Source organism: Dermochelys coriacea, chromosome 1 (assembly GCF_009764565.3).
Source record: "Dermochelys coriacea isolate rDerCor1 chromosome 1, rDerCor1.pri.v4, whole genome shotgun sequence".
Taxonomy (NCBI): Eukaryota; Metazoa; Chordata; order Testudines; family Dermochelyidae; genus Dermochelys; species Dermochelys coriacea.
Window position 1 is genome coordinate 108,228,042 of NC_050068.2, and position 25,658 is coordinate 108,253,699.

Below are 25,658 nucleotides of genomic sequence, written 5' to 3' on the forward strand. Positions count from 1 at the left end.
AAAACTTGTCTTATGAAAGGAGACTTAAGGAGCTTGGCTTGTTTAGCCTAACTAAAAGAAGCTTGAGGGGAGATATGATTGCTCTCTATAAATATATCAGAGGGATAAATATAGGAGAGGGAGAGGAATTATTTAAGCTCAGCACCAATGTGGACACAAGAACAAATGGGTATAAACTGGCCACCAGGAAGTTTAGACTTGAAATCAGACGAAGGTTTTTAACCATCAGAGGAGTGAAGTTTTGGAATAATCTTCCCAGGGAAGCAGTGGGGGCAAAAGATCTATCTGGTTTTAAGGTTCTACTCGATAAGTTTATGGAGGAGATGGTATGATGGGATAATGGGATTTTGGTAAGTAATTGATCTTTAAATATTCAGGGTAAATAGGCCAAATCCCCTGAGATGGGATATTAGATGGATGGGATCTGAGTTACTATAGAAAATTCTTTCCTGGGTATCTGGCTGGTGAATCTTGCCCATATGCTCAGGGTTTAGCTGATTGCCATATTTGGGGTCGGGAAGGAATTTTCCTCCAGGGCAGATTGGAGAGGCCCTGGAGGTTTTTCGCCTTCCTCTGTAGCATGGGGCATGGTTGACTTGAGGGAGGCTTCTCTGCTCCTTGAAGTCTTTAAACCATGATTTAAGGACTTCAATAGCTCAGACATAGGTGAGGTTTTTCATAGGAGTGGGTGGGTGAGATTCTGTGGCCTGCGCTGTGCAGGAGGTCGGACTAGATCAGAATGGTCCCTTCTGACCTTAGTATCTATGAATCTATGAAATCATTTCCAACAACTTCAGAGTCCGCTACAAAGTGAAACCTGAATATAACAATTGGGGCCCAATCCTGCAGATCTTCCACTGATTTCAATGTGTGTTTTGCTCTCATTGAAAGGTTTGCCTACTAGCTGAGGCTCTTTGTGTAAAATCTAAACTTGTGACTTTTCATTTTAGATAAAATACAGCATAATATGGACACAGAAGCATAAATACAATATCAAAATCTAATATTATATTATTATTATTCCCAGCAAAAATTATAAAAGGACATCACAAAGGACTACATTTCATAAAAGAGAAATGCACAGCGAGGCATCCACTTATGTGCACATTTGATCACCTGACTAGCATTTATGGTGGCTACATTCTAGGAGCTGATACTTGAAGGGGCCCAACATTTGCTTTTTTTAGGGGGGAAAATATAATTTCTGCATTTTTAAAACTTCAAAGCTACTCCAGGTTCACTTGTTTTGTCTCCTTGAATAGCCATTACCTTGTTCTGTGGTTTCAAATCTCACACATTAAGCAGGTCTTGGCTTAGCCAATTCCTGGATAGGAGACCTTTAGGGAAAACATAGATGCGTCAGGAAGTTGTATTAGTGAGTCAGCTGGTTGTACTCTTCTCTCTTAGTAAGTACTGAACCAACATCCCAGTGTAACATTAGAAGGATATTGTGGTGTTAGAGGTGCTGTATATGGATCAGATGTAAAACCGAGGCCCTGATCATTTGTGAATATCTGAGATTCCACAATCCCCTTCTTCAAAGATAGGTGTGATAACTCTAATATTCTGGCCAAATACCAACTCTAGTAATTATATGCTACTGACTCAAACTCCTCCCAGAGTTTCAGTTGGGATCAATATTTTTCTTCACTTCTTGATGTGAATTTGTGTGCTCAGTGCTGTTAAACACGTTGCTGCATTCCACCTGTAAGACAGTGTCTCCCGAGGTGCTTCAAAGCTTAGCTGTTTCATAGTTGTCTGCTCTTCAAGATCATCAGTTGTAAAGGTGCTATATAAATGTGAAGTCTTATTCAGAATGAACTACAATCCTTCCAGTGAGGATGACAGTACCTACACTTACATTAAGCTTTTCATTGGTAGAACTTAAAATGGTAGAACTTAAAATTCATTGGTAGAACTTAAAACTATTATTCCTACTTTACAGATAGGAAAGCTGAAGCACAGAGCGGTTAAGTTACTTGTCCTTGCATCTCTTGACAACTTGCCCCACGCTCATTCCCCAAGACAACTGTCCTTTCAGCATGTTATAGGTTGGGTGGCCCCAGTAAATGAAGTAGGTCCAGCTCCCCTGTGCCAGAACAAGCACTCCCATTTGACCAATTAAAGAGGGCAGGGCAGCTCCAGAAGGCTATAAGAAACCAGGGAGAAGCTGAGAGAGACCTGATGAGGGAGGGTTGCTGTAGAGCAAGGATCGGCAACCTTTGGCAAATGGCCCGCCAGGATAAGCCCCTGGTGGGCTGAGATAGTTTGTTTACCTGCCGCGCCTGCAGGTTCAGCTGATTGTAGCTCCCACTGGCCATGGTTCGCCGTTCCAGGCCAACGGGGGCTGCGGGAAGCAGCGGCCAGCACATCCATCAGCCCGTACCTCTTCCCGCATCCCCCAACTGCACTCCACTAGCCTGGAGTGGCGAACTTCGGCCAGTGGGAGCTGCGACCACCCGAACCCGCGGATGCGGCAGGTAAACAAACCGGCCCGGCCCACCGGGGGCTTACCCTGGTGGGCCGCAGGCAAAAAGTTGCCAATCCCTGCTGTAGACCATTGGTTCCTGAAGGAAGGCTGAAGGCAGGAAAGTAGCAAGATGGGTTTTCTGGTTGATGTCCCCAAGCTAGAGAGCCAGAACTGGAGAGGGCAGAAGGCAGGAGAGCAGCAGAAGGGGCTGCCTGCTGGCTTCCAAGCTGGAGAGTTGGAGCTGAGGGACGGAGAGGGCTGAAGGCACAGGAGCAGTGGAGGAGCTTACCTGTTGATGTCTGAACACGGGAGAGTTGGAATCAAGGGGGACAATGAGAGGGCCTGGGGAAGTGAGGGGTGCTCCTCTAGTAAAGATATCCCAACAGAGAGGCTGTAGTGGATCCTGTTGGAAAGAACAGTGCAGCTGAACAGGGTAGGGTGGCTGTTTTGGCAGAAGGACAGAGGAGGACTAACAAAGAGTCTAGGTTGGTGGAAGGCATCAGCATGTAGTATGTAGGGCATCAAGGGATAAATTGTTGGGATTTTAATGACCGCTTGCTCTGGGGTGATAGATGGACTAAGTGTTGGGAGTTAAGTTCTGGACCATTGCACAATGTTTTGTAATAGACCTGCCCCAAGAAGGGGTACTATTGAGGTAAGAGAGCCTGACGTGGAGCCCTGGGATTGACGGGAAACTGAGGCAAGCAAACGGGTCATGCAGTGGCCTGTTGCATGAGGAATTCCAGTTGGTGCTGCCCCTTAACAGATTGTATTGCAGAATTTCTCCCAACTCAATTTACCATGTCTCTGGGCTTGGGGAGGAGCCGGGCTCATGATGCTGTTTTTGTTGTTAGCGACAAAAGGGAAAATAGAATGTTTGAAGTAAAATGTTTCAGGTATTCAATATATGGATTCATTTTTCACTAACCTCCTAGAACGTTCTGCACCTTTGTAGAATCTTGTGGAACCCTCCAGACTTTCTGAGAACTACATTTTCCTGGAACCTCCAAGAATCTGGTCAGGCATGCCCTCGTTGGTATAAGGGGCAGGGCATCGCCAGTCAGTCAGTGAGATATAAGAACAAACTGAAGTGAAGTGAGAGCCCAGCTGCAATATTGTGAGCCTTGTTTTATTATGTAATTGGGAAAGTGTACTTGTGTTTTAAAACTTGAAGAATAAAAGTGGCAACTAATAAAGGGCATATTTAATGAGACACCAGAGATATCCATTGAACCCCTATCTATGCAGCAGTATAAAATGAATACTGTTACTACTTTTGCCATGCTTATTATGTAATGTTCAATGACTTTCTAAGATTGCAGAACATAGACTTTTGCTCTCCCTAATACTTTCTGTTTTCCCCCCATAGGGAAGCCTTCAGGAGCTCAGTATAGGAAGCAAAAAGCTCAACTGCAATCTATTTTGCAGCAAGAGGCAAATTTGATGGGAAAACATCCAAAACAAAACAACATTGTTAAGGCCTAAAGCCCAGTCTATCATCCTAGTGCAGAAGAAATTGAGGAGTAAAGCATAAATATGGAAGTCCTATTACTAAGGAATTAGCAGATTTACCTGAAGATAAGGAATGAAAATGTGAGGAAAATGGTGGAGAATCATCCAGTTTTCCTGGCAGTATAAAGGAGAAAGATGATAAAGAAGAATGTGGCTCACAAGAAAAGGAGAGAAATTATAAAAAAAAGAATCAGCCTCACATGATGACAGAAACAGCAGTGAGAAAACCTGCACACCACAGATCACAGTGGTGTGATCCCAAACTTCACCAATATTGATCAAAATTGTACAAATCGACAAAACTGAAGATATGACATTGCCAGTAAATGAGCAGAAGCAACACTTCTCAAAGTCACACTGCGAAAGAGTGCTCAAGAATGGTAAACTGAATCAGCGTTGGCTAATTTACTCAAAATCAACTGACAAAGTGTTCTGTTTTTGCTGCAAAATATTTGACAAGAATGCCAAATCATTGCTTGCACTTTTCCGGGTACAATTACTGGCACAATGTAGCTGATGCAACATGAAAAGTCACCCAGTCATTTTACAGACTACTCCACACGGATGGAGGTAGAGTCCAGACTCAAGCTGAATAAATGCATGGACACAGAAAGCCAGCACATTATTAATGTAGAAACCCAGCATTGCAGGAACATTCTCAAGCATCTGATCTCAATTACTCTCTTCTTTGCAAAGAATATTTTGGCTTTCCGGGGCTCATCGGATAAGTTGTTTGCTGAACATAATGGCAATTTCCTTGGTTTGGTACAGCTCCTTGGGAAATACAATGATGTCCTGCATGAGCACCGACGTCGAGTAGTTCAAAAAGAAGCTATGGATGATTACTGCAGCAAAACTATTCAAAACTAATTGATTGATTTTATGGCAAGGAAGATGCTTGGTAACATATTGATGTGGCTTGGCAAAGTGAAATACTGGGTCATAATCAGAGTACAATCCCAACATTAGTCACAGTGAAAAGATGTCGTTTACAATAAGATTTGCTGATGACGAGGATGGCTGTATCCAATAAAGGAACACTTAATCTGTTTCTAATCTGTGGACGACTCTACTGGAACAGGCCTAATAGAACTGTTTATGAACATTTTGAATGAGAAAAAAATAAAGCTTCAGGACTGGAGCGACCAACAACAGATCAAACATAGGGAAGAAACAGCGGCATCCAGGCATGGATCCTTATGCTGAATCCAAGAGTTTTCTTCGTGCCTTGTGGGTGCCATTCCCTCAACCTGTTTGTATCAGATGCAGCAGCATATTCTTTAGATTCAGTATCTCTCTCCAGAGTACTGCAAAGGATATATATCCCGTTTTCAGCATTAAGTATCAGGTGGGAGATCCTCATAGACAATGTTACAAATCTGACCAGGAAGACACTAAGTGACTGGGAGAGACACATTGACAGCATAAGGCCAGTGAGGTACCTAGTGACTGAGGTTTAAGACACCCTGATGGAACTGACGCAATCAAGTAAAGCTGAGGCTGGAATCCGTCATGAGGCACAAAGCCTGGCAAACCAGATCAATGATTTCAAATTTCTGGTCTCAGTTGTGATTTGCACAATATCCTGTTCCAAGTAAATGTTGTAAGCAAGACATTACAAACTCAGTCGATGGACATCACAACCACTGCTGCTTTGATAAGAAGCTGCCTTGATTTTGTTGTGGCCTAGAGAGACAGTGGATTTGAAGATGCCATCACCACTGCCAAAGAAATGGTGGAAAACTTAGGAATTGAGCATGTCTTCAAGGAAACTCGTTTCATCAGAAAAAAGACAGTCTGATTACAAGGGCAGAGATGAGGCAATGGGAAACTTGGAAGAAAAATTCAAGAGGGAGTTTATTTGCTCGCTTGTTGACACTGCTCAAGTGTCCATCAGAGAAAGGTTAGGACAAATGAAGCACCACAAAAAGACCTGGGAGGTTTTGTATTACCTTAATAAGTTGCTGGCGGACAGGAAAACACTCTTTAACAATTGTATGGCCCTTCACCAGATGCTGACACATGAGGAAAGTTTGTATGTCAATGGTAAAGATCTATGTCAAAGTGTACAACATCCATCCCATTTTGCAACGCAAGAAGCACTCTCCACTCCAAGTTCTCCAAATCATTCATGATGCAGAGCTGAAGGATGCTTTTCCTAATGTGTGGATAGCTTTGAGGATTCTGTTTATGCTGCAGCCACAGCCATGTGTGGTGAGCACAGCTTTTCAAAGCTCGGGCTCATTAAAATATATCTTTGATTGACGATGGCCAATCAGAAACTACTATCACTTGCTATTTGATTGCTTGAAAATGCCATTGGCCAGTCTTTGGATCTCTCTGACACTGGGCTTCAGTTCACGAGGTCAAAGGCGAGAAAAGCAACCTTTTGAACTGAAGGTCTAGAGTTAACATTCTAAGACTGTCACCTACTGTAGCCCTGTAACAATTTATTGACATTAGTGCATTTCAGTTATTCTTAAAATAAAAAAGTTTCTATAACCTTAGACAAAACAGTTTTTTTTATTTGCTTATATATGGCATGAATAAATACAGATTTATACATCCTAGTGTGCAGATTTATTGTCTTATATGACAAGGATAAATCATGCATGCAAATCATGCATCAAAGCCATGAAATGGGGTACAAATGTCATAAAAAATAAGGCATTCAAAAGTTTAACAAATGGAGGCGCTGCACTGAAGATGCTCCTCGCCTGGGGTGCCATTTGGTCTAGGGCCGGCCCTGCCTCTAATCAACGTTGTAGTCTCTCATTGGGACCTCTCCCTTTCTGCTATCCTCATGAGATATGGTGACTAGAATGAAACACAGTATTCCAGGTATGGCTCTGGCACTGATTTATATAATGGCCTTACAATATTTTCAGTATTTTCCCCATTTTTGTAGATCATAGTATTTTGCATGTGTGTGGTTTTTGTTAAACCACCACTGCACAATGAACAGAGATTTTTTTTTTACAGATGCCCAAGTCTTTCTCCCAAATGGCTATAATTATCTTAAAACGCAGTAGTATATGAGTAGTTCAAAGTATTCCTTCCACGTATCATACCATGCATTAGTCAACAATTTCATCTGCCATCATGCTGTTCATTCACCTGGTTTTGCTAATTCCCTGTTATATCTTAAATGACACAAATTTCTTAAATTAGTGAAAATTTGAAACTTTTGCCACCCTTCTGCTTACCCACCTTTTCCAGATATTAATAAATGTATTATACATCACCAGTCAGGTACAGTGCTTCACGAAAACTTTTGCCATGTTGAAAACTGCACATTTATTTGTACACTTTATTTTTGGTCTCTTGGCCAACTTTTGATTCTTGACAATTTATTACCTCTCAATCCAGGGCGATTTAGGGGCTTGTTTTTTTTAGTTTTTTAAAAACTGTTTTAAAATCCCTTGTTGTTATGGCAGGGCTTGAGTTGGTGTGTCCTGGTCTGTGAGGAGATTGCTTCTGATGACGAATTTGGAGAGGTTGTGAGGTTTTGTGAAGGCCAGAAGAGGGGGTTCAGGAAAGCTTTCTTTCAGGATGGGGTCTCCTTCAAGTATGGATTGTAGTTGTTTGATGATACCCCATATGGGTTACAGTGTTAGGTGGTAGGTGACAACTAGTGGTGTGCTGGCAGAGAGGGGTTTATTTCTGTATTGGAGCAGGTTTTCTCTGGATATTTGGGTAGCCCATTCCAGGACACACCAACTCAAAGTTACACCACATCCTGCCAGAACAACAGACGCAAAACAAACCTGCAAACGTATATATCTCCACTTCTACAATGATCAACACCCTGCACAACACACCTTTCAAGATCCATGTGGCCTACACATGCCTATCACAACGTGGTATAAGTCATCAAGTGCACTAAATGCCCCAATAACAATTATGTGGATGAAACAATCACTACACTCTTGAATGAACTCACACAGGAAAATGATAAAAGACAAAAACTCCCTATCACCTGTCGGTGAACACTTTTCACAAAGCAATCATTCTATATCTGATCTATCAGTCCTCATACTCAAAGGAAACTGGACAACACTGATGAGCCTGGGAGCTTAAATTCATAACTCTGCTAGACACTAAAAACCATGGACTGGACAGAGACACTGGATTTACGATTTATTACAATAATCTGTAATCCAGTAACTTTTTGTCCTATAACTGCAAAGGTGTTAAGGAGCCTTTTTTTGTCCTATAATTGCAAAGATGTTAAGGAGTCACTTTATCTTGAATAAAAAGGAGTACTTTTGGTACCTTAGAGACTAACAAATTTATTAGAGCATAAGCTTTCATGAGCTGCAGCTCACTTTGTCGGATGCATCCGATGAAGCGAGCTGTAGTTCATGAAAGCTTATGCTCAAATAAATTTGTTAGTCTCCAAGGTGCCACGAGTACTCCTTTTCTTTTTGCAGATACAGACTAACAAGGCTGCTATTCTGAAATCTACCTTGAATGGTCCCTTAGAATATGTGCTAACTACTTATGCTAAACAAGCTTGTCTCTCTTAACAACAGAAGTTGGTCCAATAAAAGATATTACACCACACCCACCTTGTCTCTCTAGTATTCTGGGACTGACACTGCTACAAGTACAGTGCATACTCTTAGCTTCCTAGCAGTCAAGTGTAGACCCATTGATTCTCACAGGCTTGTGCTTTTGATATATACTTGTATATGAAAGTATTTCTTGGGGGTTTTTTTAGATCTTTGACAATTTCTTCCTCAAATTCCCTCTCAGCCCTCTTGAAAACTTCCATCTTAAAAGTGTTCTCAAATACACAAAGTAAACAAACTGAAAAGGAAGGAGAAAAATATATTCTTTTATCTTTTGATTATCATCATCTAGTCACAATAGTATCTTTCTCCTTCCTTTTCAGTTTGCTTACTTTGTGTATTTGAGAGTACTTTACGTACTGTCTACTTCATTTTCTGTTGATGATGCTCAGCCTTCCTTTATGCCAGAAACAGTAGCAGCAAAAGTGTGCACAAACAGAAAGGAGAGAAAGATGAGTGGGCCTGAGCTTATTCTGATCTTGACTAGTATGGAGTTCCACAGTCTAGGACCCTCCACTGACATGACACTACCTCCCACTCTTGAGGGCTTCACCCTGACACCAATGTTCCAGCATCTGAGTGCAGCAGTGTTAGTGAATCTTGAACAAAGAGGCAGTTTAGCCTGAGAAAGTTTAGGAGCAGGACCAGGACTTTGGACTGGACACATAAGTAAATGGCCAATAAGAGCACAAAGCACTTGTGCTCCAGTTGGAGTTTCTATATGCATGGTCACCTGATATATCACAAATAGAATAAGGTGTTTCTCTCCATTGTCCTTACCTGATTGTCAAGAAGCACAGGTGAGATCTAATAAGACCCTAAGGTTTCTCAGATTCTAGCCCATATCTGAAATATATATGATGTAGAACAGATGGCTGTAAAAGAGTTTCTGGTTTATAGGCACTCAGATACTACAGTGATCAGTCTATGTAGACTAAAATAGGCTGATGCAGGGCTGAGATAGAAGGGACCAGAACTGAGGTTTTGTTTTTCTAATATATGTGCAATGTCCTATTTTACACTTTAATATCAGTGTGTCTGAGTTCTCTCTTCAGCTGAGGGCATTTCAGTGTTTATTTACCTTCACTTAATTGTTCATTTCTAATGTTTAAATTTAAAGCACTGTAATGTTTATTGGGATAGATAGATATGTTTACATGACTGTTTAGTTAAAGCTAGAAAAGACTAAGTTTTATATCTGCTTAAAACACTGTTTACCTGTTTGTATACATCAAACAGTAACGGCAGGAAAGAATGAATATTTTATACTTTATTTAGAGCACACTTTCCTTTTACTTTACTGCAAGTCTATACAGATTTGAATTAAGACACCTTGAAATGGCACCCACTATCCTGAATACTGAAAGGGAAAATTTTCAGTCAGGCATTAAAATTCTTGTCATTTACTAAGCCACTTCTCCAAAACCCTAGGGTTGTATATATTGTAAGGGCATATTTAGTCTACAGTAAGACATCTATTCCAACTATTTTATTCTATTGGAAAGTACCTTCTTCATGAGTATTTTTATTGGCATACTTGGCAACCTCTAGTCACAGAAAACTAAGGATACAGGATGGTTATGATTCAGCTGTATGTAACACTTTTGTTAACCACATTAAACTTGTAAGAGTGAGATGTTATCATACTGACATTACCATGATCATTCTAAGCATTAATGCAAATACTTAATTCTGTGCAATGTAATACATAGTAGTTATTTAATGGGCTGTGTTCTGCCACCTTACTGATTGTTAGAGCATTACCTTGCTAGACAAGTAGCTCCATTATACACGAGAAGTAAAGTGGTACTAAATTTGGGTAAGGATGGTAGAACTGGCCTTTATATTAGGATTAAGCTATAAGGCAATATCATCCTACTGACCCCAGATATTTCAAAATCATGAGTGGATATTATGCATTCCACAACGTTCACTATGGGCTAGATCATGGAATTTTGGCAGAGACTTGAATAAGGGGTACCACCACCTCAGGTGAAGCCCTGGGAAGAATTGTGATTTCTAATCACACCTTCTCCTAGAGTACCACATTTGAACTATGGGAGGGGTGCTGTTTAGGGTGAAAGGAAGGGAAGAAACTTACTGCACCTTTTAAAGGGGTGCAGCTTACTATCTCCTGTAGAGCAGTGGTTCTCAAAGCCGGTCAGCTGCTTGTTCAGGGAAAGCCCCTGGCGGGCTGGACCGGTTTGTTTACCTGCCGCATCCGCAGGTTCGGCCGATCGCAGCTCCCACTGGCCGTGGTTCGCTGCTCCAGGCCAATGGGGGCTGCGGGAAGCAGCACGGGCCAAGGGACATCCTGGCTGCCCTTCCAGCAGCCCCGATTGGCCTGGAGCGGCAAACCGCGACCAGTGGGAGCCGTGATCAGCCGAACCTGCGGACGCGGTAGGTAAACAAACCGGTCCAGCCCGCCAGGGGCTTTCCCTGAACAAGCGGCGAACCAACTTTGAGAACTACTATTCTAGAGCAGTGTTACTCAAAGTGGTGGTCCGCAGACCTGTGCCAGCCCGCGAGCCATCGGCTGCCGGTCTGCGCGCACATTCGAAAAAAAAATTGCCGGTCCCCCACATCAGATAGCTTGAGAAACACTGCTCTAGAGGATCCCTACTTCCTCCTACTTTACTTCATGGCTGCATTAGGGCTAGGAACAATGTAGTCCTTATGCATTCTTTGCAGCTCATCTGCTCATTGTCTAATTCTCTACCTTAATATTTTTTATCTTGCCTAACTGTATTCATGTATGTCAAAGACTGAAAAGCGAGCACTTACAGTGTTCCATGCTAAGTGAAATCTCACAATTGTCCATGATCATTTCATTTCTCAGATTTTGTTCTAGTCTTCTAGACTCTAAGATGTAGATAATACACCTACAAATATCATTTTTTTAAATGATGACAGTTAAAGCACAATAATGTTTTGCCATAATGACCAAACAAAGTAATTCTTTATAAGAGCTGGTTGAAATTTTTCCATCTAGATTGTTTTTGTATGGAAAACTGGGGTTTTGAAAAATTTTGCAGACAGCATCTACTTCTTGTGGAAAAATCTGACTTTTCATTAAAAAACAAAACTTTTCAAGTTTCAATTTTTGATTAAAAGACAAATGATTTTCCTTTTCCTTTAATTTTCTGAAGGAAAAAAATCCATTTTCCAATCAATTATACCATAATCACCATTAAGTCAACATCTGGAAAGAGTTATCTCCATGTAATACCTGAGACAATGCAAGAGAAGATGGTGGTGATGATAATTGATAAATATTTTACTTTAATACCTTTGACTGCATTTGTTACAGTATTCTTTATAGGTCTAAGATATTGTATCATAAGAACTCTTGGAAGATTAATATAATTCCTCAGAAAATTCTGTATCACATGACTGAGAAGGATTTCAGCCCAGACAATTCAAACGAGAGTAAAGTTCTTACCAATGCTGTCTGTGTCCAGTCATTCTCTTCCTACATTGGCTACTGCCTAAAACAGTTGTTCAGGTTATAGCCACTTGTTTAATTTTAACATTGGACCTGCCTTACAAGGTGCTAAGGACTTTTTTAATGGTAACTGCTATGAATAATGGGAACAATTATTCATCTGAGCTACACCAAGTGACATCAATGGAAATTTTGAGAAAGCAATGGAACAGACCTTCTAAACACTTATGAGGCAAGTCTTTTTTTTTTTTATGACGTGGCTTGTTGAATCTTTCTTTGTTTAGTCTAGTCCTATAAAAGGAACAATATTCATGACAGAGTCTATGCTCAGTAAATGGCTTTTGAGAATAAATGTCTGTTTAATAGCCTGAAAAAGCTATTTATTGTCACATGTACTCCTGCACGCCTAAAGAGTATGTGAGCCAGTAGAATGAGTCCAAAGCACTTTTTTAGAACATAACAGAGAAATTTTGCAATTATAATAAAAACCCACATGTAATGTAATTATAACATCTGTAAAATATAAATTCATGATTAATAATAACCATATGTTATATAAACTAACATATGCAATCCCAGGAACTATAATTAATTATTAAAATAAAATGAGTAAGATACAACTGGATGTTACAGTTAATCTACAGAGCATATAATCATAAATATTTACGGTTAAATGCTACAGTACTTACCTGCCCTCATATCAATAAAACCACGAAGAAGATAAACAAATAGCACCAAAAAATCCTTACAATTTGTTGGGTCTGTCTTAAATGAAATAACCTTAAAATGAATGCTTCTTTTAGAAGGCCCACCATTTCGTATCAGCAAGCACATATGAAAAGGCAAACATTCAGAAAGTGTTCATTTGCTCTCATGCTAAAAACTTTTATGTCTAATTTCAGCCTGAGGTGAAATTTTTTTAAACAAATTAATAAAACCTTGACAACAGAGATTTAACATTACGTCAGTGTTAACGACATTGGTGGAAATAGCACTACCCTTATAACATTTTGTGCATGCTTTCATCATTTTTCTAGTCTACCTTTTCCTGCCAACTTAAACAGTAATACATCTGGCTCTTAGAGAAGATCTAACTTTCATTAAGTCAATAGCAAAACTTCCACTGAACTCAGTGGGAGCTGGATTTGTATGTTAGAGAAACTGCTAAATTCACTGCTGATGTACTGTAGGTGGGAGCATCTCCTTCACTTCACTGAAGTTCAGTGGCACTGCACCTGCTTATACTAGTGGCAATTTGCCCCATCATTTAGAAGTATTGAGACATTAAGTCCCATTTCAGAAAACAGAGAAATGCATGATGCAACTGCTGTGGCTTTGACTAGACATCAAAAAAGTAGATAGGATTTCTGTATCTCAGTGATTTCTCGAATAATACAGTACTAATATAAGGAAACAGATTTACTTCACCAAAGAAAAATGCAGCCTTGAGGGTGTTGCAAATGATAATCCTTGCTGGGTTCCATAAAACAAACTAGTTCTGTAACTTACTCAAGAGAATAGTCTCTCAGCCTGATCTGAACACATCTTAACTAATCCCTTGTTTACAGTTAAGTTCTCCTTCTGATTTTGGAATAGAAATTGATCTTACTGGTAAATTAAAAAAAATGCTCGGTTTGCTTAAAAAAAAAAAGAAAAGAAAAAGCTTTGTGGGTTGGCATAGAGTACATTTGGGTTCTAGTGCCATAAACAAATGCATTTAGTAGAGCCACCAGACAGGACTCAGGGGGAAGCTGTCAAGACCATGCCTTTTAAGTTGAGGCATGTGGTTCTGCCATTAATTGTATTGCTGCCCATGCCTGTTCACAGCTGGTTTTGAAGCATGGTTCTATTGTGCAAGGTGACTATGTAAGAGCAGCCACCTTCTTACTCAGCACCTAATCTGCTTCTTACAAGAATGAGATAGGTACCTGTTCACTCCATGCAAAACAGAAACAGGAGATAGTGGTCCCTTCCTATTAACTTTTAGCCCAGTGGTTAGCACACTCACATGGGATGTGGGACTCTCTCAGGTTTATTCCCCGCCCCCCCCCCCCAGCCTCAGCCTGGGTTGAAAAGATTTGAAAAGGGGTCTCCCACAACTCCGGAGACCACTGAGCTATGGGACATTCTGATGTGGGGATCCATCACTCTCTCCTGTTGAAGCTATTCCACTTTGGATAAATAATTGAAGAATCATTGAAGCCAGGGGACTTTGAGTTTCCGACCTCCCACGTGGGTGCCCTAACCACTAGGCTATAGAGTCATTCTCTCTCTTTCTCTCTGGCCTGATAACTATTTCTCCAAAGTGGAAAAGCTTCAGGAGAGATGGAGGGAGCCCCACAACAGAATATCAAATGGCTCAGTGGTTAGAGCACACTCCTAAAAGGAGGGAGACTTCTATTCAATTTCTCTCTCCCTCATGGAGAGGGCAGAACTGAATCTACATGTCCCACATTCTGGGTGAGTATTCGAATGACTGGACTAAAAGTTATTAGGTGGGTTTCACCTCCTCTTGGATTTGGAAGGGGCCTAATCTGGTAGGTAACCTTTGAGTACTCCTACCAGAATGGGCCCCACAGACGAGATAAGTGGAGGAGTGCCTATCTTCCCCTGCATTGTGGATCCCACTGGGGCTTAGGTGAGATATCAGTGCCCAGGTACCTAGAATGAGGCAGTAACACACATGCCTAGAGGCAGAAATGTAGGCACCAAATAATTTTTACAGCAAAAATGTAGATGCGGAGTGAGTTTAGGCATCTACAAGTTTAGGCTATATCTATACTTACAGCAGTGTGTAGAATACAGACAGCACATGTTCACCTAGCACAAGTGTAAATAGCAGTGTAGATGGCAAAACATCACTCAGGCAAGTAGAATAGAGTGCCTTACCCTGGGGTTGTTCAGGAGTGTATGTACCCCACACCACTTTCTACATGCCAAAGCAGCCTCCCATATTTATGCTGCTATTTTAACAGTGTAGTGTCCCACTGCCTGAGCCTTTTCCAAATGCAGTGAAAGGCTCCTGTCATGTGCAAAGGCTCCAGTAGCGGCTCTCCACTGCAAGAGGCTTTCACTGTGACTGTAGCTACACATATAGTGCAGGGGCGACTGCACTTCTGCCCATATACCCACCCCCCGGATTCCCTACCCAGGGCAGGTGGAGGGACCCAGGCTCCACACAGCTGCTCGAGTGCCTCTAACCCCAACCCAGCTCTGGATGGGGGATGGGGCGTTGGCGCTGCAGAGGCAGCTGAGGGGAGCTGCAACAGACTCTCCACCTGCCCGACGGTGCAGGGGACCCAAGAACAACCCCTGGCTGGTGTCCCTGCCCTCTGGGCCCCCACCCAGGACAGGTGAAGAGTCCGTGCTGTGGCTCCCCACAGCTGCCTGTGCAGCTCTTACCCAAGCCGGGCTGCGGCTCCAAAGTCCCACCTCCCGGCCAGAGTCAGGTCAGGGTAAGAGCTGTATGGGCAGCTCTGGGGTGCCAGTATGGAGCCACGGACCCTCCACCTCCATCTGATCTGGTCGGGGAGTTTGTGGGGAAGGGACATGGGCCAGGGGCTGCCCTCAGGCCCCCCGCTCTGTGGACAGGTGGAGGGTCTGCAAGGATCCCACAACTGCCCAGGCTTCCCGGCCGGGCTCCACCAGCTGCTGGCCTGGCCAGGGGGTGGGGCCTCGGCGGGAAGAGGAGGGGAAGGGGGTAGAATCCACCAAAAGTGGGAGGGTTATGGCGCCACTAGTATAGTGACTATAATCTACAAACCACCAAAAGTGTAGATATAGCCTTAGAAAGTAGCAGAGAGGGGGTTTTGTGGATCACAATGGTACCTAAAACTGTGACATAGGCATTTAAGACCTTTTGTGGATCTATGCCTCAGAACTTATGTCAAATTTGCAGGACCACCAGGAGAAAACAAAAAAGTTCTTTACTTGTAAAATGAGCACATTTGATCTGGAATCAAAAACACAATAACCAAACTGCCAATTTCACAGTCATTTTTTCAGTCGAACTGTATTTTAAGCATATGCAAAGCAGTGGACCATTTGGGGCCCTGCTCATCTGAAGACCTTGAGTCCCAGGCAAGCATTGTAATTTATAGGCCAGCTCTACCAATCTCTACAGCTGTAAAAGTACAGTCAATCATTCCCATGGGTGTGGTAAATAAACATCCAGACATAATGATTGATGGCTTGATTCCTTAGAAAGGGAAGCCCAACAGCACCCCTGTCATAGTGAGCCCACAATGCCCTTATCCACTAGGACAGCTTGCTTGTGTCCTATAATAAAGAGATACCTATACCAGTGAGTTGGCTCAATGAAAAGCAGCTGCCTGGGGCTTAACTGTGATCTGGTTAACAGAACTGCAGAAATTTTAACTTCCGAAGCATGCTTCTGTTTCCTGGTGGCATGACACTTGCGAATTTATCTTGTGCAGTTAATGCAATGTTGAAAGAAAGGCTAGTTAATGAATGAAACTGAAATCATTACTAGCTTTAGATTACCGCAGCCAGAGTCATGAGGTTAGTAGAACAACTTACCTTACATTTAGAGATCAAACTCAGAGAAACAATTTGCTCATAGAGTTCTATTTACACAAGAACTCAAAACATTTAAAATATAGAAGTGAAATTATTGATTGTATTAGACATTTGACAAGTTGGAAGCTTAAAGACAGATTCTCATATCTTTAAGAATATCAGACCTAGAACGCCAATGTGAATTGATATATAATGTTTTATAACATAGGAATGAACTAAATACTGTCCTGAGATGTGGGGTGGAGGGAGAGAGTATAATGTCAAAATGATGGGCACATAATGGAAAAGGCCTATCGGTAAAATATAGAACAATCCCCGAATAAGTAAGAAAACTTGCTGAGATTCTGGAACTGTAGTAAATCTGCTATTAGCAGATAAGGAGCATCAGATAAGAAATCAGATTTCACTGGAGTGTATTTTCCTTGCATTTGGATTGATTAAAGACATAAAACTTCTCCGTATCTTTAGATGTCAACATAACTAAACAAAAAGTGAAATCCTATATTAAATCTGTGAAAAATAAGGAGAAATGTTCCTTATTTCCTTTCTGATTAATTTACCAATACTAGATCTAATTTTCTAGCAAATCAGAAAACAGATCAAGTATAATCATATGCCCATCTTTAGTTATCAGAAGTCTGAAGCCTTATGTAATAAGAACTGAACTCAACTATTATAACATAGAACTAAAATTAGTACAAGAAATCAAGGAGCTGATAAAAAATGACTAATGTAGAAGAATTTATTAATCAGATTTACCACACACTCTTAAGGGAATTGATTCCAGCTTCAACATATTTCAAGAATGTTAAGAAATTAAATGTCCTAACTTGAGGAGTTCGATCCCAGAAAAAGCTGTATGATAAAACGAGTTACATGGGGAGACACCTTCATAGTTGAACTGGTTGCAGCTGGAACTTTTGTTTTTGTTCAGGAAAGACTATGGGGAGTCTGACCACGAGAACCTTTCTCTGTTGCCAGCCATGCAATCTGATATCTCTACTTCTTCAGCACATCGCCCCTGGCAGGAGGTAATGATGAACTAGGAAAGCAGCCTGTATACAGATTTGGGTTCCCAGCTTTCTTTAAAAAAAAAAAAAAATCCCAGCCTTTTAATACATGGATGTAGAGTGTTTTCTAACCATTAAGCATGCCCCTTACGTTTCCTCCGCAGCTGCAGTGATCCTCGAAAAGGCGTGGGAAAGCGAGGACACTGGAGGTTCCACGCGAGCTCCTTAGGAGTAGCCAAGTGGTCCCTGCTTCGGGGCCAGCATGGACCATCCCAGGCTCGGGATTACAGTGAGAAATGTAACCTACGTGTGTGTGCAGCCTTCAGAGACTCACACAGGACGGCTACTGCACTGACAACCCGGGCTGCGAGCCTATGAATCGCAACACGTTGCTACGCCTCTGTGGGAAATGAACACTCACAAGCCAGGAGGTGCCTCGGAAGTGAGTGAAAATATCCCCCCGAGCAAATCAGCCCAGACGCGGGACCAGATCTCCCAGCAAGGGGCACCTGCATATCCCCGCACCCGGGCGGGCAAGAGCAGCCAGAGGAGAAAGCCACCTCGCTGCTGCGGCGGCTGCTGCATCCCTTTTCAAAGCGAGGTCCGGGCGAAAGCGGCGGGAGCCGGGGGGCACTCAGCTCCCGGAGGAGAGCCCTGCTGCCCCCTGTGCAATCCCATCCGGCCCCTCTCTCCAGCCCCTTCTCCCCGCGCCTCGCCCCCAGGGCCCGCTCTGTGTCCCGTCAGCACAAAGGGTGGCAGCGAAGCAGGAGCGGGCCGGGAGTCTGGCTGCAGCTTTGGCCCGGGGGCTTCTGCGGGAGGGGACGCGGGCGGCGTGCTACTCACCGCCGCGGACACCTCGCCGGGCTCCTCGCTGAGCAGGAGCGCAGCCAGCAGCAGCCCCACGCCGCGCCACAGCCTCATCCTGCGGCGCCCCGCGAGCCCGCCAGAGGGTCCGAGCGCCCGGAGCGGGGGAAGCGCGCTGCGTGCTCAGCGCCCCGGCCCCGCGTCTCTCCTCGGCCCCGGCCGCGGCGCCTCTAACGCCGCACAGGCGAGGGCTGCCCACCTCCCCAGTCTGTGGGCGGCTGCCGCTGCCCCCTCCCCTCGCGGGCGGTGGCTACTGGGAGGAGGTCCGGCGAGGCTGCCCAGTGTCCCGTCCCCTCTGCGTCGCCCAGTCCCGCTCCTCGGGAGAAGGAAGGGGGCAGTCCCCCGCCTCACCCCACAAAATCCACCCCCACGCGGCGGGCTGGGAGGACTCGGCGGCCGCTCTGACGCCAGCCCCTCGCCCCGCTGCTGGGGCCCGGCTGTGGAAGGCGAATGCGCCCGGCCCGGGAAGCCTAGGGAGGGGGGAGCGCAGGGGGGTGAGTATCGGGCGGAGGCGGGGGCCAGATGGGGAGAGCCGGAGCCGCTCAGCCCGGCTCTGATCGCCGGGAGCTCGCGCCTGGGCGGGCCCGGGGACCGGCGCTCCCGGCGGGGAGAGCTTGGGCGTGCGCTCGGGGAGCCGGCTGAGCGGAGCCTCGGGTCGCCAGAGCCCCTGCCAAGGGCAGGGCCGCGGCAGGCAGCGGGGGGTGGAGGGGCTGGGACGCCAGCGGATCGTTTCCTTTCCAAAGCCGCGTGGTAGCTCGTGCGTCCCGCCGCGGCAGCTTTCTCGCCCTCTCCAGAGGTGTGCCGCTTGGGAGCGCCCCTTGCCTCGAGCCGCCAGGCATCGCTAGGTGAATGGGAAAGACCCTAGCTCAGCCCGTGTAGCCTAACCCCCGTGTGCACAGGACTGTTCCCTGCATGCAGTCGGTGCGACCTGCACATTCCTTACGCCTCTCTCACACTGGTTTTCTCCCTCTCGCTCTGGATCCAGGGGTTTTCCTGGGACAGGAAAGCTTTGCTGCTGGGAGCCCCGCACAGCCTGGGAGACGAAGCAAAGATGAGAAGCTCGCGGTTCCTCCTCTCACGTCGTGCCCTTTGGCAGTAAGTAGCTTCCATCGCCTCCATACTTCTTTCAAGTACATGTTATGATGGGCACTTTTAATCATTGCCAAAATGCGGACAAAATTCTCTTCAAAGGTAGGGCAGGGACATTTTCTTCACAGTAGCCTGTAAAGCTATATCACACTCTGGGTGCTACAGCAATACAAATACTTAATGTTGTGTTTCTCCTTTCTGTATAGGGCTATGCAGGTCGTGCTGCTCTTGGTGTTGGCCTCACTGTTAACTGGCAGAGTAAAAGCTGTAAGTTGTATGTCTTGTCCCTTCATTGGAGGAGAGAGAGGGGAAAGGGAAGGGGAAAAACCCACAGCATTTTATTTGAGGTGCTATAGAGTTCAGAAATTGCATTCTTCTTTGCCAAATGCCTGATCTATTTGTCATTTCAATTAAAAAAAAAAAACAGCCAGCAGATCACTTACACATTAGCATCTTCAATAAAATGTATAACAGAAAGCCCCAGAGTTCAGCTTCCTTCACTATACTGGATTGCCTTTTGGGGCTTCCCTCTTTCCATGATTACACCTGTTCAACTCAGATTATTTGTTAAAGCAATAACAAGTCATTACAAAAATTAGCCCAAGATTATCTTTAGGGCTGTCCATTAAGTGCAGTTAACTCACCTGGATTAACGCAAAAAAATTAATTGTGATAAATAGCAGATTTAATTGCACTATTAAACAATATAATACCAATTGAAATATATTAAATATTTTTGGATGTTTTTCTACATTATCAAATATATTTGATTTCAATTGCAATACAGAATATAAAGTATACAGTACTCACTTTATATTATTTTTATTACAAATATTTCCACAAAAAATGATAAACAAAAGAAATATTGTTTTGCAATTCACCTCAGACAAGTACTGTAGTGTAATCTCTTTATCGTGAAAGTCAAATTTACAAATGTAGATTTTTTTTTTGTTACATAACTGCATTCAGAAACAAAACAATGTAAAACTTTAGAACAAGTTTAATACAAGTCCACTCAGTCCTACTTCTTGTTCAGCCAATCGCTCAGACAAACAAGTTTGCTTACATTTGCAGGAGATAATGCTGCTGCCTTCTTGCTTACAATGTCGCCTGGAAGTGAGAACAGGAGTTCTCATGGCACTGTTGTAACTGGCATTGAAAGATATTTACATGCCAAATACGCTAAAGATTAATATGTCTAGGGTGACCAGATTTCCCATTTTTATAGGGACAGTCCCATTTTTTGGGGACTTTTTCTTATATAGGCGCCTATTACCATCCACCCCCTGTCCTGTTTTTTCACAGTTGCTATCTGGTCACCCTAGATATGTCCCTTCATGCTTCAATCATCATTCCAGAGGACATGCATCCATGCTGATGATGGGTTCTGCTCAATAATGATCCCAAGCAGTATGGACTAACATATGTTCATTTTCATCATTTGAGTCAGATGCCACCATCAGAAGGTTGATTTTCTTTTTTGGTGGTTTGGGTTTTGTAGTTTCTGCATCAGAGTGTTGCTTTTTTAAGAATTCTGAAAGCATGCTCCACAGCTTGTCCCTCTCCGATTTTGGAAGGTACTTCAGATTCTTAAATCTTGGGACAAGTGCTGTTGCTATTTTTAGAAATCTCACATTGGTACCCTCTTTGTGTTTTGTCAAATCTGTAGTGAAAGTGTTCTTAAAATGAACAACATGTGCTGGGTCATCGTCCAAGACTGCAATAACATGAAATATATGGCAGAATGCGGGTAAAATAGAGCAGGAGATGTACACTTCTCCCTGCAAAGAGTTCAGTCACAAATTTACTTAACATATTATTTTTTTAACGAGTGTCATCAGCATGGAAGCATGTCCTCTGGATCGGTGGCCGAAGCATGAAAGGGCATATGAGTGCTTAGCATATCTGGCATGTAAATCCTTGCAATGCCAGCTACGAAAGTGCCATGTGAACACCTATTCTCGCTTTCAGGTGACATTGTAAACAAAAAGCATGTAGCATTATCTCCTGTAAATGTAAACAAACTTGTTGTCTGAGCGATTGACTGAATAAGAACAGTAGAGTCACAGAAAAGAAGAGAGTAAAATGCAGATAAAGGAATTGAGGTGACATGAGAGTGAATATACTATACAAAGACTATGCAAAAATAGACTGCAAGAAATAGACAAAGAAAATAGCATTTGCTAAAATGGACACAAATAGGGCCAAAAGTAGAGACTCTGAGCCAAAATCATCCCTCACGTGTAACTCCATTAACTTCAGCAGAGTTGCACCAGGGATTCATTTGGCCTGTGGAACCAATGAGAGAAAAATAACCCAAACATAGAAAAAAGGAGAAGAAAAATGATAAAGACAGATAAATAATAAAACTGTGGGTCAGATGGTTCCTTCCAGCCCTATATTTGTATGACTTTACCACCCTTCCTCCTGATGTAACCAGTGGGGCTGTTCAAAGTGAGTAAGGGTGGAACAATCTGGTTCTTCGAGTGCACCACACAAAGGTAAGAAATAAAGGGAAGAATATTTGAAGGAGAAAAGGGAAGAGAGGCAGAAGACTCAGGGCCATTGTAATGAACTCTGTAAAATGTAAATGATAATGGGATGACGTAGAGCTGTTGCAAACTTGGGCCAAATTTACACTTGCATAAATATGGAGAAATTTCATTGTCTTGGAGTGACTCCTCATTTATACACATTATAACAGAGCAAAATTTGGCCCTTATTTAGATTGAAGTCTAATTTCCTCATAAAATGTGACATACTAGCTGAACTGAATATGGCTAAAGTTTTTGAGGGGCTGACAAATGCCTCCCTGAATATTTCATCCTTTTGTTGGTGTTCAGTCTAAATTTACCTCACCATTTCTTCAAATCCTGGAAGAAATACTGGGAAGATGAGAAGGGACTGATTCTCCATTCACTCACACCGATGTGATGTGGATCAGGAATAGCTCCACTGATAACAATGGAGTTATATTGTTGTAAAATCAACCAATGGAAGTGGAGGATCAGACTCTGGAGTTCTGTGAATGAGCTCTACCTTTGCTGAGAGTCAGATTCCTTCGAGCAGTGGTTCTCAAACTGCGGTCCACGGACCCATGGGGGGTTCATGAGGGTACTCCAGGGGGTCCATGAGTCACATCCAAGGCCGATGGCCCTGCTGATCAACTTCTCCTTCCCAGTGCCTCCTGGACACCAGGAAACAGCTGTTCAGCGACATGCAGGAGGCGCTGGAAGGGAGGGGGAGGAGTGGGGATGGGACACACTCAAGGGAGGGGGCAGAAAGAGGTGGGGAAGAGGAGGGGCGGGGGTGGGAAGAGGTTGGGTAGCGGTGGGGCATTGGGGGATGGGGTGGAGTGGGAGCGGGGCATAGGGCTGAGTCGGGGTTGAGCACCCCCAGGGAAAATTAGAAGCTGGCTTGGGGATCCATGAAAAATTTTAAATCAAAATGGGGGTCCTCCTGTGGCTAAAGTTTGAGAACCGCTGCCTTAGAGGTCTCAAGTCCTAGTTGTCTGTGTATTGGAGTGGAAATAAAGATTCTCCATCAGTGTCTCATGGTACCAATCCTGTGTGTACCTCTTGCGCTTTCTCTCTCCTGGCAGACAATTGGCAGCAGATAAAAAACTGAAACATAAGAGAGACCATTTAACATCATTCAAGAAACAAATATTGAACTTTTAATAAATGACAATGATATTATTAACTAGAGTGTATGATGTCATTTAAAAAATAAAAAATCATCCCCCTCACTCAAATATAGCTGTTCAGACAACAACCCCCTCGTTTTCATATTTGTTCTGAAAAAAAGCCATACTTGTTCATTCAGGAATTTGTTAAAAGTTAAGCTCCTAGAAGAAAAGACTCTGCTTATTCAGCTGTTCCTCTCCCCTGCCCAAAGATCTTAGATGGAATTACAAACATTAATAAATGTATGTACACATTACATACAAAAACTACATTAAAGGAACATCAAAATTGCAAAATCAAGCACTTGACGCTAAGAAAAGCCAGAATTAAGGTTGCCTGTGCAACCTAAATTTGGCCCCCTTGTGCGTATTCATTATGGTACCGTTTGGGGGGTAGGGTTGTTTGTTTGTAACATCATCCCTATTTTTTCTACAGAACCTCATTCAGTGCACTGGATTGATAGTGCTAATTTTAATAAGCTATTCGATATATTGTTTTATTGTCATTGTTCCAAGAATGAGCTCCAAGCCTTATTTACTACACATCATACAAACCGTGTTCTAAACACAGAATTGTTAACTTCCTCATGGACTTTTCTATGGTGCTCATCACCATAGTATCTAACCCAGTCTTGCTTCTTCCCCATGCCTGGGTCCCCAATCCCTGTTGCTTTGTCTCAGTCCCTGTCCCCACCATCCTTGTCCAGTCTGTTTCTCTCACTCCCTGGCCAGTTCTTTCCCCATTCCCCACTTGCCCTCATTGGCTCCCAGTCTCCCATCATAGGCTTCTCATCCAATCTCGGTCTTCCACCCTCCTCCATAGCTCCTCTTCCCAGTTTCCATACTTCCCAGTTCCTTGTCCCTGCCTCTTTGCCCAGCCAGACCCAGTCTTTACACTTCTTGGCTCCTGCTCCGATCTCAGTCACTGTCTCCCTACCCAGTCAGTCTAGTCTCCCCACCACCCCATCTACCAGTCTGTCTCCCTGCTCCAGCAACCCAAGTCTTCCCCACTCTGCCCACCTGGTCCCATGGCTTCCAATCCTAATACGTCTATGCAGCCAGTCCCAATCTTACCATAGCCTGGCTCCTAGTCTTCTTTCCAGCCAATCCCAGTGTCCCGCTCACTCACTTTCCAGTGTCACTTTCTCTCCTCTCAGCTAGCCTCCAGTTCCAGGACCCACCCCCACCTGCACAGGCTCCTTGTCCCAATCTATTCTCTGCACGTACCTCAGGTCCGGCTTTTGTCCCTTCTGCCTTCGATTCAAATGGCTTCCTTCTCCATGCTGCCTGGGCACTAGCAGAGGGGTCATTGAAGAGTCTCCCTACTTTTAGTTCTGGTGCCTGGCTTCATCCTGCCCTGTAACAGTCAGAAGTAGCAATTACAGGGGAAGTCTTGCATGAATCCTGCAGTTGGAGCATGCTCATTGTATAGAAAATTTTTGGAGAATTTAGTTTGAAGCTCCAACAAGTCTCTAGTGAGCGTATGCAAATGCTGATTTTTTTTCCAGAGGGTTACTTTTATCTACATTAAAGTCACAAGGTGTTGTTAGTAGTAAGAATGTACATGATGCCAATGCTTTACTGTTGTCATAGAGGAAAGGCCTTTCTTCCAAAGAAGCAGTTGCAAAGTTATGCAGACTTCCCATTTAAAACAAGTGTTGCTTCATACTTGTGTCCTCAGGAAGTCACTGACGTCAATGAGTGCTTTGCTGTTGTTTCAGTGGAGCGAGGATTTCGCTCATAGGCCTCCTCTTGACAGCCCACAGACCAGCATTTTCACATGAGTCCATAAGCTAATTGGCTGTTATATTTTATTTATTTATATTATGGCAGCACCCAAAGACTCCATTTGGTAATTGGGCTATATTTTGCAAGGTACTTTACAAACAGGTCATGGTCCCTGCCCCCAAAGAATTTGTATCTAATTTTAAACAAGATGAAATAAATACACATTCCAAAAATAGGAAGGAAGGGAGGACAAGGGTAATAAGTTCATCTAGTTATATATGCTAGCTATTTGCACAACTTGATGTTCTTATCTTTTAAAAACTTTTTGAAAATTAACAAATAAATGTCAGCTATCCACAACTACCACTCACCCTATTATTTGTGAGTTTGCTGATTTCTTGTACGAGTCACAACAGAAGTGGGTCTTGAAGAGGGATTTGAAGAAGGAATTGTTATGACTTTATGGACTCTTTTAGGGAGGGCGTTCTGTTTGCAAGGGGATGTGCAACCACTAATTCAGGTCTTGGCATGAGTAACTTTAAAAAAAAATCAGGATAGGCCAAAAAGATTTCTTTGTCCTATTGAATTGGATAGAGCCATGTACAAGGGAACAATAAGAAAAAGATGTTCTGATGTATTTCCATAGCCTCTGTTAAAAATGAATTCTTTTGATGTGTGTATAATATTATTTTTACATTCATATAATAGATCTAGCAAACTCTAGGTATGCTTATAAGCAAGA

General features: G+C 43.2%; 2 protein-coding genes across 3 annotated transcripts in view; one reads left to right on the top strand and one right to left on the bottom strand.

Annotated features, from left to right (window-relative positions):
• Nucleotides 1-18,626, bottom strand: part of COL4A1 (collagen type IV alpha 1 chain) — a 227,669-nt gene extending 209,043 nt beyond the window's left edge. Inside the window, 1 exon segment of the mRNA XM_038392118.2 lies at nucleotides 18,394-18,626. Coding sequence (XP_038248046.1) covers nucleotides 18,394-18,471 — 78 coding nt within the window. The 5' untranslated portion in view covers nucleotides 18,472-18,626.
• The window catches only part of COL4A2 (collagen type IV alpha 2 chain), a 226,292-nt gene continuing 218,418 nt past the window's right edge, over nucleotides 17,785-25,658 (top strand). The window contains exons 1-3 of one of the 2 annotated variants that reach the window (XM_038392087.2): nucleotides 17,785-17,992; nucleotides 19,400-19,509; nucleotides 19,710-19,770. In XM_038392087.2, coding sequence (XP_038248015.1) covers nucleotides 17,960-17,992; nucleotides 19,400-19,509; nucleotides 19,710-19,770 — 204 coding nt within the window. In that variant the 5' untranslated portion in view covers nucleotides 17,785-17,959. Of the gene's footprint in view, nucleotides 17,993-18,703; nucleotides 18,909-19,399; nucleotides 19,510-19,709; nucleotides 19,771-25,658 lie in introns of those variants that run through there. The other variant, XM_038392098.2, reaches the window with a different exon arrangement.